This window comes from Rhineura floridana, chromosome 11 (genome assembly GCF_030035675.1).
Source record: "Rhineura floridana isolate rRhiFlo1 chromosome 11, rRhiFlo1.hap2, whole genome shotgun sequence".
NCBI classification, from domain to species: domain Eukaryota; kingdom Metazoa; phylum Chordata; class Lepidosauria; order Squamata; family Rhineuridae; genus Rhineura; species Rhineura floridana.
In genome coordinates, this window is record NC_084490.1 from 85614 (window position 1) to 97351 (window position 11738).

Consider the following 11738-nt stretch of genomic DNA (forward strand, 5'->3'; position numbering starts at 1 on the left):
CAGGGTAGGAGGCATTTCGATCATAAGAACATTAAGCCTCCCCAGAAGTCCCAAAAGCCTGTTGAAAAAGCCAGGTCTTTAATGCCTTGCGGAACATATTCAGGGAAGAGACGTGCCGAAGATCTTGTGGGAGGGAGTTCCAGAGGGTGGGGGCCGCCACTGAAAAGGCCCTCTCTCTAGTTCCCGCCAATCTAGCTGATTTGGTTGGCGGGACTGAGAGAAGGCCTTGTGTGGCCGATCTTGTCAGGCGGCATAATTGGTGGCGTTGTAGGCGCTCCTTAAGATAAACTGGGCCGAGACCGTATAGTCTTCCTGACACCATCCCGGCAATTCTGTGATACCTGCCTGTACTCTTCCTTTGTGGCCTGGCCTTCTTTCCACTTCCTGTATGTGTTCTTTTTTTGTTTTCAGGTCATCTCTAAGCATTTGGTGAAGCCACATCGGCTTCTTCTGCTGTTTCCCCCCTTTTTTCCTTGTTGGAATTGCTTGCCATTGTGCTTTTAGAATTTCCTTTTTTAGAAACTCCCACCCATCTTGGACTTCTTTTCTCCTTAGGGTGGCTTGCCATGAAACCGTACTTACAATTGTTCTGGGTTTATTAAAATCAGCTTTCCTGAAGTCCAGGGGGCACGTATGGCTATTCTCAGCTTTTGCTTCTGTTAAAATCAAGAATTCAAGTATGGTGTGATCACTTCTCCCCAGAGTTCCCGTAACTGCCACTTCATCCACCAAATCTTCTCTATTGGTTAGAATCAAGTCCAGGATAGCTGATCCTCTGGTTGCTTCCTCCACTTTCTGTAGGAGGACGTTATCTGCAACACAAGTTAGAAATTTCTTGGAGGGGCCATGTTTGGACTCCTCTCATTCTAACAAATAGAGATGATTTGGTGGATGAAGTGGCAATCCTGCCAAACTAATCTCATCTCATTTTTTGATCTGGTAACCTCCCTGGTAGACTGTGGGAATGCTGTGGACATAATATATTTCAACTTCAGCAAAGCTTTTGACAAAGTGCCCCATGATATTCTGATTAGCAAGCTATCTAAATGTGGGCTGGATGGAACAGCTATCAGTAGGCTACAGAATCGTATTCAGAGAGTGCTTATCAATGGTTCCTTCTCAAACTGGGCAGAAGTAACGAGTGGGGTACCACAGGGCTCGGTCCTGGGCCCAGTGCTCTTCAACATTTTTATTAACAATTTGGATGAGGATGTAGAGAGCATGCTTATCAGATTTGCAAATGATACAAAATTGGGGGCACAGCTAATACCATAGAAAACAGAAACAAAATTCAAAGAGACCTTGATAGGCTGGAGCATTGGGCTGTAAACAACAGAATGAAATTCAACGGGGATAAATGCACAGTTCTACATTTAGGAAAAAGAAACCAAATGCACAGTTATAAGATGGGGGATACTTGGCTCAGCAATACGACATGTGAGAAGGATCTTGGAATTGTCGTGGATCACAAGCTGAATATGAGCCAACAGTGTGATGTGGCTGCAAAAAAGGCAAATGCTATATTAGGCTGCATTAACAGAAGTATAGTTTCCTGTTCTGGTCTCTGCAATTCAAGAAGAATGCAGACAAATTGGAACAGGTTCAGAGGAGGGGAACAAGGATGATCAGGGGACTGGAAACAAAACCCTATGAGGAGAGACTGAAAGAACTGGGCATGTTTAGCCTGGAGAAGAGAAGACTGAGGGGAGATATGACAGCACTCTTCAAGTACATGAAATGTTGTCACACAGAGGAGGGCCAGGATCTCTTCTCGATCGTCCCCGCGTGCAGGACACAGAATAACAGGCTCATGTTGCAGGAAGCCAGATTTCGACAACATCAGGAAAAACTTCCTCGCTGTTAGAGCCATACGACAATGGAACCAATGACCTAGAGAGGTAGTGGGCTCTCCAGCACTGGAGGCCTTCAAGAGGCATCTGGACAGCCATCTGTTGGGAACGCTTTAATTTGGATTCCTGCATTGAGCAGGGGGTTGGACTTGATGGCCTTATAGGCCCCTTCCAACTCTACTATTCTATGATTCTATGATTCCCAGGCCAAACTATGTCCATATGTTTGGTGTGTTTGTGTGCGAGAGTCTCAGAGCAAGGGAAGCAGCCAGTACCCAGCAGGGAGCTGAGCAAGATTGCGGAAGAGCCAGGGCACTTGCAAGGGCAGGACGCAAACCCTCTGGAGGTGCTGGGGGGGATGTGGCTGGCCCTGACCCTGCACACACATTTGTGTTTTGTGGTGGACGACGCAGGCAGTCTCTGCAGCCCACAACCTGCCTCTGCTTGCCAGGTATAATTTGTCCCAAAGGTGGCTCTTTTGTGGATGATGTTTGTTTATGTATGAGAGAAATATGGGGTGGAGCTGGAGGACAGGCCTGAAGGTTGGCCTCTGGTGCCCCAGACTCAGGGCTGCCCAAGACATTTTGCCACCTGATGTGAAGGCCAAGGTGGTGCCCCCTTCCAAATTTGGAAGCTGCCTCCTTGGTCCATATAGCTTAGTACCGCCTACATGGTCAGGCAGCGGGTCCCTGAGTCCCAGATAGGGGAACATTCCCAGCCCTATCTGGAGCTGCCATTGGGGACTGAACCGGGACCGTCTGCGTGCGCTGTCACTAAGCCACTGACGGTTCCCTTTTCACAGACAGAATCTGACTGGACTGGCACTTGAATTCGTCTGCCTTTATTCCAGCTGCCTGAGAGGTAGGGTAGAGGCATTTTGACCCTAGCAGGCGCCTCTGCACACACCCACGCGCGCGGGGGCGCCACGCGCACATGGAGACAAGCCGCCGCCGCTGCCCTGCACAGCCCCAGAGCCTCCTGGCGCTCACTGCCTGAAGCACAGCACGTGTGGAAGGGCAGGAGGCGGCGCGCGTCATGGGGCAGCATGGCGTGCCCGGCCGGCAGAGGACAGCATGGGGAGGGGGGCAGGGGAGAGCGAGGGGGCCGCGCGAGGGGCGGGACTGCTTCTTGTAGGCCCGGGCGAGGCATGGGGGGCTGTGAGTTTCTCTTGTTCCCGGGGGCCGCTCCGCTCCTGTCCTTCCGCTGCCGGCCGTGAAAAGCGGGCGGCGGGCGCGGGCGGCGGGCGGGCGAGTCAGCCGAGCAGTGCTTGGGGGCCGGAGACCGGACGGGACGCAGACAAAAGAAGGAGGGGAGCGGAGAGGGAGAGAGAAAGTTGGGAAGGGAGGAGAAGGGGCGGGGGAAGGGAGGAGGGGAAAAGTTCGAGAGAAGAAAGGCGAGCGGAGGGAAGGGGGGCAGACGGAGGCTGCCCGCTCCCTCCCTCCCTCATTCGCTTTTAGTCTGCCCCCACCCCGAACTGGGGGTCTCCCGCAGAGGCTCTGGTCCAGCGCTCCTTCGGTCTCCCTCGACGCCCCGGGCAGCCGCGGGGGTCGGTCTGACCGACGCCCCCAACCTTTACCAGGTGAGGCGGGGGAGCTACGCTTCGGGGAGTCTGATTCCTTTCAGGAAAGACATGTCGGGGAGGGAGTCCCTCCCCATCTCCAAAGGATGGCGCTTCCAAAGCCTTGTCCTCTCGCTCCCCCCCCCCGCAGCCTCTGGCACCTCCCTGGATCTGCGGCGCCTGATCTGCACCGCGAGCGACCCACCCCCATCCCAAGAAAGCCCGGGATGGAGTGGGCTGCAGCTAGGGGCAAGGGACTGCGGGGGCGGGGAGGCGAAGGTTCAGCTCGGGACGGGAGTTAGGCAGAAACTCCCGAGTGGGGGGCTGGCTTGGAGCGAGCCGCAGAGGGAGATGTCTTGTAAGCCGACTCCACTTTCTGCAGTGAGCAGCTAGGCCCAGATGTGGGTGGGGTGGGCGTTAACACTCGGAGAGGGAAGGCGCTCTGCACGTGCCCCGAGGGAGCTCCGTCTTGGGTTCCTGACTTTGGACGTTCCTCAAATGAAGCCTGGGTCGGAGCCCCTGCTGGGCGGGATCCAGGCCCTCGGCTGGACGTGTGCTTGCGGAACAGCTGACCGGCAGCTGTTCCGCGCTGAGTGCCAAAGAGCCGGGCTGCTGGCATAGCCGCCGAGAGAGCCACGTGCGAGAAGCAGGCCCGGCTGCCGACCAGCCGGGTTGCTCCGCGCGGGACTGGGCGGCTGCCCTCCGCACTGCCCCACCAGCGCTGCTCTTCTGGGCAGGGGGCTTTGTCCGGTGGCCGTTTGGGAGAAAGTCCTTGTCTGGGCCTGATCTGTGTCTGCCCTGAACCAGGTGGCGATGCAAAACATGACCGAGCCTGTGCGCACACTTGTCGCCTGCAGCAAAGCGTTTCCATTGACCACACCTAGAGGGGGAACAGGTTGAAGCCTTTTGTAGGCACAGGTGAATCCAGGCCCGAACTTTCCGTCCTGGGATCGTCTGACAAACATACCCCCAAGTGGAGCACCTCCCACCCACCCCGCGCGCGCCAGAGACCTCCAGGGAGGCCTCTGAAGCCAGCTAGGCGAGGGCGAGGGGCACCTCAGACTCAGGTAGGCGCCTGGGGCTGCTGGTTTGGAATGCCCTGAAGGGGCCCCAAACGGTTAAGTTTTTTAATTTTTGATTATTTCCCTTTTCCTGACAGGAAGCCAGAGATATACTTGTGGGGTGGCGTGTCTCTGGGAACTACAGAGGAACTTTGGGTGGTGTTCCGCACCTTAACGAGAGGGGAGGGGAGGGGCGATCATTTACACCTTTACTGGAAGAAGCACAATGCCTTCGCCTGGCCCCTGCCGGGACCCACCCAGGAGGCGTCTCCCTCCAACGCTGCCTAACTGAGCCGGCTCCCCACGCGGCCGTCTGCTCGGCCAGCCTCCCGATGCCCCTAGTCCTCAATGAGGAGCGGAAGGCGAAGGGCCACAGCCAGACCAGGAGGAGGCGACGGGGCATCAGAGGGACCAGAAGGGTCTCCCATGCTCGTCCCCCCCAAGTGGTTGTGGGGGGGCTGACAGTACAGAGCCCCCCGTGGTGCCATCCAATGAAATTCCAGTCTGTTGAACCATCTGGGTTTGTCTGGGGATGGGATGGGAGGGAGGGATTTGGGGAGGGGCTTCCTTCCTCCCACAAGAACAGGCCCCTGGATCATAATTTTTGTGACAGGGCAGGGGGTGGTGGAGGGTGAATGGTGCTGTGTGGTGCAGCATCCATGGAGAGGGATCCTTCCCTATAGCCTCAGACCTGCACCTGCTCTCCCCCATCCTGAGTTGGGGGGGGCAATGCATTTATTGCATCCATCTGTCTACCTGCTACTTCCTTCTTCCTTCTCCAGGACTCTCTACGTCAGCTTCCTCTGGGTCATAATTCCAGACATACAGCTGGGTTGGGCTGAGCTGTGTATGGATGGGTGTGGGGAGGGCCTGGAGGAACAGGCAGCTTTATTTATTTATTCATTTATTGCATTTGTATACCGCCCCATAGCTGAAGCTCTCTGGGCAGTTTACAACAATTAAAAACATTAAAAACAAATATGCAAATTTAAAAACACATTTTAAAAAGCCATTTTTAAGCTCCATTGGGCTGGCCAGCATTTGTGCTGGCCGGTTGCTTGCCCTTGATACCCCCCATCCCAGACCTCCACTTGGGGGGCGGGACTGTGAAAGAGTAGCGTGGCGAGAAACGGTGGAGCAGCTGCATCAATGGGGTAAGGAGGGCTAGACGGTGCTGTCGAGCTGAGCCTCGATCAGTCTCCTTGCTAGCAAGTAATTGCAGGGTGATGTCCACATACAGAGAGTGTGGTGTAGTGGTTAAGGAGCTGGACTATGACCTGGGAGACCAGGGTTCGAATCCCCACACAGCCATGAAGCTCCCTGGGTGACCTTGGGCCAGTCACTGCCTCTCAGCCTCAGAGGGAGGCAATGGTTAAACCACCTCTGAATACCACTTACCATGAAAAACTTATTCATAGGGTTGCCATAAGTCGGGATTGACTTGAAGGCAGTCCACTTCCCAGTTTGTCCACATACCTCCAGGCTTGAGCAGGGATAGGAACTTGGCTCATTAAGCTGAATGAGCTGAGCTATCCCACTGGGCAAGGCTGAAGGAATGGGAATGACCCAGGTTCCCCTCTAGGCAAAGAGGGAAGGGGGCTTGGGGTTGGGTCCAGAGGCCACAGCTTGAGACACTTGGGGGTTAGTTTCTTGACTTCCATTTATGAGCTGCCTTCCATTCCTCCGTCACGGAAGCTGTGGGGAGGTACACAGTTTCCAGGCAGCCATCCATCCAGGGTGGGGGTGGGGGTCATGGGTTTCTGTTTGGTTCTGCTAACTGCTAGGTCTGTCTTTCTCCCTCAGCTCTGTTCCTGCTCCCCAGGCCAGAGGATGAGGGTCCTCTATGGGGGTTGCTGCCGCTTCCAAGTGCTCTGGGCTGCTCTGGCCATCTCCATTACTATTGGCTTCACCATCCAGTTCTTGGGAGTCTCCGTTCAGAAGAGGTAACTCCACTACCCCCATTTGCCTTTCCACAGAACAACCTGCTTGGGGCCAAATGCTCTGTAGTGCCATCCAGTGGTCAGTCAAGATATGTGAGGGGAGAGGGGGCTGAGTGGGAACTCCCCCTCCCACCGCCCAACTCCACAGCCCTCCTTCCTTGACCTGTTCATTGCAAAGAAGGGGCCAGAGATAGTGAAGGTTTTTCTCTCCTCCTCCTCCAGGGTTACCTTGTCCCCACTGCCCCGAACCACCAGGGCCCCTCCAGCCAAAGCTGAGAAGAATGAGGGGGAGCAAGGACCCCCCAGCCAGCCCCTCCCATGCCAGCCCCGGCAGCACTTGGTCTTCCTGAAGAGCCACAAGACCGGCAGCAGCACCATCACCAACATCCTGCACCGCTTTGGGGATGCTCAGAGCCTGCGCTTCGCTCTCCCAGCCCGATACCAGTTCAGCTACCCTAACTTGTTCCAGGCACGGCGGGTCAAGGGGTGGCACCCCAGGGGGCACCCATTCGACATCCTTTGCCATCACATGCGCTTCAATTTGCCTGAGGTGTGGTGGGAGAACAAAGAGCAGGGCCGGGTCAGGAGGGATGGGGAAGGGGAGGGGAGGGGAGGGGGAGAGGTCTGTGTCTGAAGCTGTGCCTTTAGAGTCTGGCCACTGTAGCCTGGACCACCCTGTTTTAGCTTCTGCTGGCCACAGCAGAGATATCAAGGTTGTAGTCAGTCATCCAGAGTCTCGGGGGGGGTGTCTTAGACCTCTTAGGTTTGGGGAGCAGGGTCCCAGCAGGGTCCCTGTGTCCCCAGCATCCTATGAGCCAATCTGCATAAGAGGGGAGTGTGTTAGCCACTGAGAAGAATCTTCTAACCTGCTTCCTTGTTCCTTTTTGCTGATTGGAGCCAATTAGAGTGAAAGAAGGTGAGTCAGCCACTGAGAAGACTCTTCTCAATAGCTAACACTCATCTTTAATGCTAACTGGCTCCTAGGGCTGTCTGTTGTTGTGGGAGAAGGCATTAGCAAGGATCTCCTTCTCAATCCCACAGGAAAAAGGGGGGCATGGCTGTGATTAATGTGAAGGGACTCTGCACTTCCAAATTTGCCCATACACTACAGCTCAAGGCAGAGGTCTGAACCCTTCCCCACCCCTGCTCCTCCCCAGTGCCCTTGATCACTGCATGTCCCGCTCACTCTGTTCCTCTCCTCCTCCCTCTCCCCCACCCAGCCTAACCCAGCCCCTGCTCTCCTCCCTCTGGTTCTGAGGTGCCCAGAGATGCTTCCACTGCTGCCCATACACCATAGCACAGCTTATCTCTCCAGCCACAAGAGCTTCAATCTCAGTCTTTTATAAATAAACAAGGATGGGTGTGGCAGCCAAAATGCTGATCTCTGCATCGGGTACCAAATCTCAGAGAGACTTAGAGAATCACAGAATAGTAGAGTCGGAAGGAGCCAATGAGGCCATCGAGTCCAACCTCCTGCTCAACAGAGGAATCCAAATTAAAGCATACCCAAGTCAGAGCTTGGAAAAGTTACTTTTTTGAACTACAACTCCCATCAGCCCCAGCCAACATGGCCACTGGATTGGGCTGATGGGAGTTGTAGTTCAAAAAAGTAACTTTTCCAAGCTCTGTACCCGACAGATGGTTGTCCAGTTCCTTCTTGAATGCCTCCAGGGTTGGAGAGACCACCACCTCTCTAGGTCACTGGTTTCATAGTTGTACCACTCTAACAGTTAGGACTTTTTCCTGATGTCCAGTCAAAACCTGGCTTCCTGCAACTTGAGCCCGTTATTCCATGTCCTGCACTCTGGGACGATTGAGAAGAGATCCGGGCCCTCCTCTGTGTGACAACCTTTCATGTGCTTGAAGAGTGCTATCGTATCTCCCCTCAGTCTTCTCTTCTCCAGGCTAAACATGCCCAGTTCTTTCAGTCTCTCCTCACAGGGCTTTCTTTCCAGTCCCCTGATCATCCTCGTTGCCCTCCTCTGAACCTGTTCCAGTTTGTCAGCAAAAGATATACAGAATGAGCAGTGCTGTTAAGTTTGGCTCCAAACTTTGGTTGCCTTGTTTTTCCAGCAGTGCCTGGGGTCAGGGGCTGGATGATTTGAGGGCAGGGCTTTGCTGGGACTTACTTGGAATGTGAGGGTTTTATCCAGAGACAGGGGGAAGAGCGGCTTTTTGAGCATGTGGAGAGCACTTTGCCACCATCACCACCTGGAATTAAGGGCAAGGAATTTGAGATAAAAAGGTGGGCAGTGATCATTACCATAATGAAGAGTGTTTATCTGAGCTCATGCAGAGAGCATTTTTGTTGTCACATAAAAACCAGGTTGCACATAACTGGAGTTGGGGAAAGAGGGGCATTGCTTCCCGGGAGGCCTCTGCGTCACATCCTTCCCCACCTCCTCTCAAATTATGCACTGTCAGGGTCCTATCTCTTCCACAAATTCTATCTCCAAAGACATCTTAGCTCATCCTCGTGCCTCCCTCTGCAGGTCCAAAAAGTGATGCATCCTGACAGTTTCTACTTCTCCATCGTGCGGGACCCCGTTTTCCTGGCGGAGTCGGCCTTCTCCTACTTCCGAGGTGTGGTCCCTGCCTTCCGCCGTGCTGGCTCTCTGCCAGAGTTCTTGGCTTCCCCGCAGCGCTTCTACCGGCCTGGTGAGCGAGGCAACCACTATGCCCGCAACCTGCTCTGGTTTGATTTTGGCCTTGATCCACCAGTGGCCCCAGGCCTGGCACCAATCAAGGCTGCCTTGGCAGGGCTGGAGCGCATTTTCCATCTTGTGCTGTTAACGGAACATATGGATGAGTCGCTGATCCTCCTGCGTCATGCCCTCTGCTGGAGCCTGGAGGATGTGGCAGCCTTCCAGCACAACTTGCGCAGCCCAAAGGCAGTTCGCACCTTGGCACCTGCTGATGTCACCCGGCTCCGAGCCTGGAACAACCTGGACTGGCATCTCTATGTTCACTTCAATCGCACCTTCTGGGTGCAGGTGGAACACTTTGGCCGTGCCCGCTTGGCTGAGGAAGTAGCCCTGCTCCGCAAGCAGCGGGCAGAGCTCATGCATCACTGCCTGCTGGGCGGCGGTCCGCTGGAGCCAGGCCAGATCACCGATGAACGCATTCGCCCCTTCCAGTTTGGGCAAGTGCCGATCTTGGGCTATGCCCTGCAGCCCAGCCTGGGCCCTGCAGCTCAGGAGCTGTGCCAGCGCATGGTCACCCCTGAACTACAGTACAAGGACCTCCTTGATGCCAAGCACTTCCCCCCACCCCTGCAGGCCCATGGCTCTCAGGCTGGGGGAGTGGGGTAGCCCAAGAAGGGCCCTTGGCATGGGCAGGTGGGCAGAGCAGGACAAGGCTGGCAGAAACTGGTGTCACAACTCACTCCTTGAACTTGGTACTCCATGTTCTCCCCCGCCGCCGCCTGGGGGCTCACGGCACACCAAACATGCACACAGGCAGTGGCAGCAGTAGCTATTCACATGAAGGAGATAGAGAGAGTTTGGGCTTCCTCTGGGGCCTTTCCTTATGACTCCACTTCTTCAGTGCTCCTCCCATGCCTCCCATCCCAAATGAGGAGAGTCCTATGCAGTGGATTCCAGGTCAGTGCCCTCCATTGGGTTTTTCTACCTCCTCTGAGCTGCCTGGAAGGGCACTGGAGGAGGGCTACACTCTGGTAGCATTACACAGACCATACAGAAGCTCAGGAATGGAGAAAGAAAGTGCCTGCCTCAGGATGTGTGTGTGTGGGGGAGAGAGAGATGCAATATGTCCCACCTGCTGCTGTGCTATTGAAGGTTGTGCATGCATGCCATTGTGCCCCAAGCTGCAATATGCCTCCCTCTCAGTGACGACAGAATCAGAGGTGAAGCATAGAGTGTTCACTGACACACTCACAGCAGGCACTATGCCCTGTGATGAGGCTGACCTCAGCAGGCACAGCCAGGCCTAACACCACACAGGGATGGGGCAGCTACACAGTTGCTACAACCCCATGCCTGTCATTTGGGACTAAGTCCCAAGAATTCAGTGGGCCTTCTTCTGCGTACTCATGCATTGAGTCGGCCTGCATGATTGTGAGCCTCAAAGTCTGCAGTGCAAACTCACAAGGGGCCCTAAAGCCAGGTGCCATGCACTCTTGTTCTCTGTCAGCGTCATTCACGGTCACCTCCAATCGGTAATGGTACTTTCCCACCGTGGAGAGCTGTTGTGTGGAGCACTAAGGCAACACATCTGAAGTGCTGCAAACACTTGGGAAATGCTGCATAAATGCAATCTTTGTACTGGTTTAATTCCTCTGCTCCCCACCCCCTGCTGCCCTTCCTGCTGGATCTGGAGCCTTTGCCATCGGGGCCTCTCTGGCTGGGGGCCTGGGGCTGGTTCTTTTTTTGGGGGGGAGGGAGTGTGTCTCCTGGATTCAAGATTTCACAGGACCTGGCAAGGCAGAACGTTCTAGAATGAAAGTGCTGGCAACAGTGGCTGATCACTGCATATTTTGACACACCCTTTCTAGGGGACAGTCTGTACAAGAATGTTTTTAAATGTGAAACAAAGAAGGATCAGATCAGTATATGGCAGCATTCTCTCCCCTGTTGCCCCCAAGCCCCCTCCACATCACCAAGCAGACACTCATCTCCAGAGCTGCTAGTGGAGCCTGAGGGGGGAAGTGGCCACTGTCCCTCCCTCCCTCCCTCCCTCCCTCTTCCTGTTACAATCAGAGTTTTTGTTAAGAACACCCTGTGGAGCAATTGATGCTGAATTCCTTCCAGCACTTTTTACATGGCTGGACCCCAAAATTCCACAATGATGCAGCTTAGTTTTGTGTTTTTAAAAAGAATTTTACTGTGAACAATTTATTAGAGGAGATAGTTTTTAATAAATAAAACATATCAGCAGTTTGGTATGTCCAAGGCTTTATTTCATTCATGTTCTTCCTGCCTCATCTGACTTGTTTCCAAATGACCTGAAATTGGGGATGAGCAGTGAGATGGGCAAGTTTGCTGAGGGCACCAATTGTTCATGGTGGTAAAAACACAGAAGGGAGGAAAAGAATCTCTCCAAGTTGAGTGGATGAGCAGTAAAACAGGAAATGTGATTCAATGTAAGCAAGTGTAAAGTGATGCACCTGGAGCAAAAAAAGGTCCTAATTTTAGATGTGTGCTCATGGAGGCTGAACTGGTGGTGGCTGTCCACAAAGGCCACTATTGTTGTTATTCCTTTATTTATTGACCATCTTACACCACAAGGTGACTTATAGTGAAGGGAGCCGGTGTGGTGTAATGGTTGCACTAGAACGTGGGAGACCAGAGGCTCAGCTTGAGCCAGGCAC

The 11738-nt window shown here is 54.1% G+C and overlaps 1 protein-coding gene across 2 annotated transcripts; it reads left to right on the forward strand.

Moving 5' to 3' along the window:
• Positions 1-3354: 3354 nt before the first annotated feature.
• GAL3ST4 (galactose-3-O-sulfotransferase 4) lies at positions 3355-11292 on the forward strand. Of its 2 annotated transcripts, none has more exons than XM_061589449.1 (4): positions 3355-3429; positions 6273-6412; positions 6632-6959; positions 8902-11292. In XM_061589449.1, the coding sequence occupies exons 2-4, from the start codon at positions 6300-6302 to the stop codon at positions 9718-9720; spliced, it is 1260 nt and encodes a 419-aa protein (XP_061445433.1). In that variant the 5' UTR covers positions 3355-3429; positions 6273-6299; the 3' UTR covers positions 9721-11292. The 2 variants fall into 2 exon arrangements, with proteins under 2 accessions (XP_061445433.1, XP_061445432.1); XM_061589448.1 differs by lacking the exon at positions 3355-3429 and adding an exon at positions 4200-4475.
• The last annotated feature ends 446 nt before the right edge of the window (positions 11293-11738 follow it).

Bases quoted from the DNA above. Each gene is read 5' to 3' on its own strand.
- GAL3ST4 (XM_061589449.1), top strand. From the start codon at position 6,300: ATGAGGGTCCTCTATGGGGGTTGCTGCCGCTTCCAAGTGCTCTGGGCT. The intron at 6,413-6,631 runs GTAACTCCACTA...CTCCTCCTCCAG, and splicing joins GGAGTCTCCGTTCAGAAGAG to GGTTACCTTGTCCCCACTGC. The intron at 6,960-8,901 runs GTGTGGTGGGAG...CTCCCTCTGCAG, and splicing joins TGCGCTTCAATTTGCCTGAG to GTCCAAAAAGTGATGCATCC.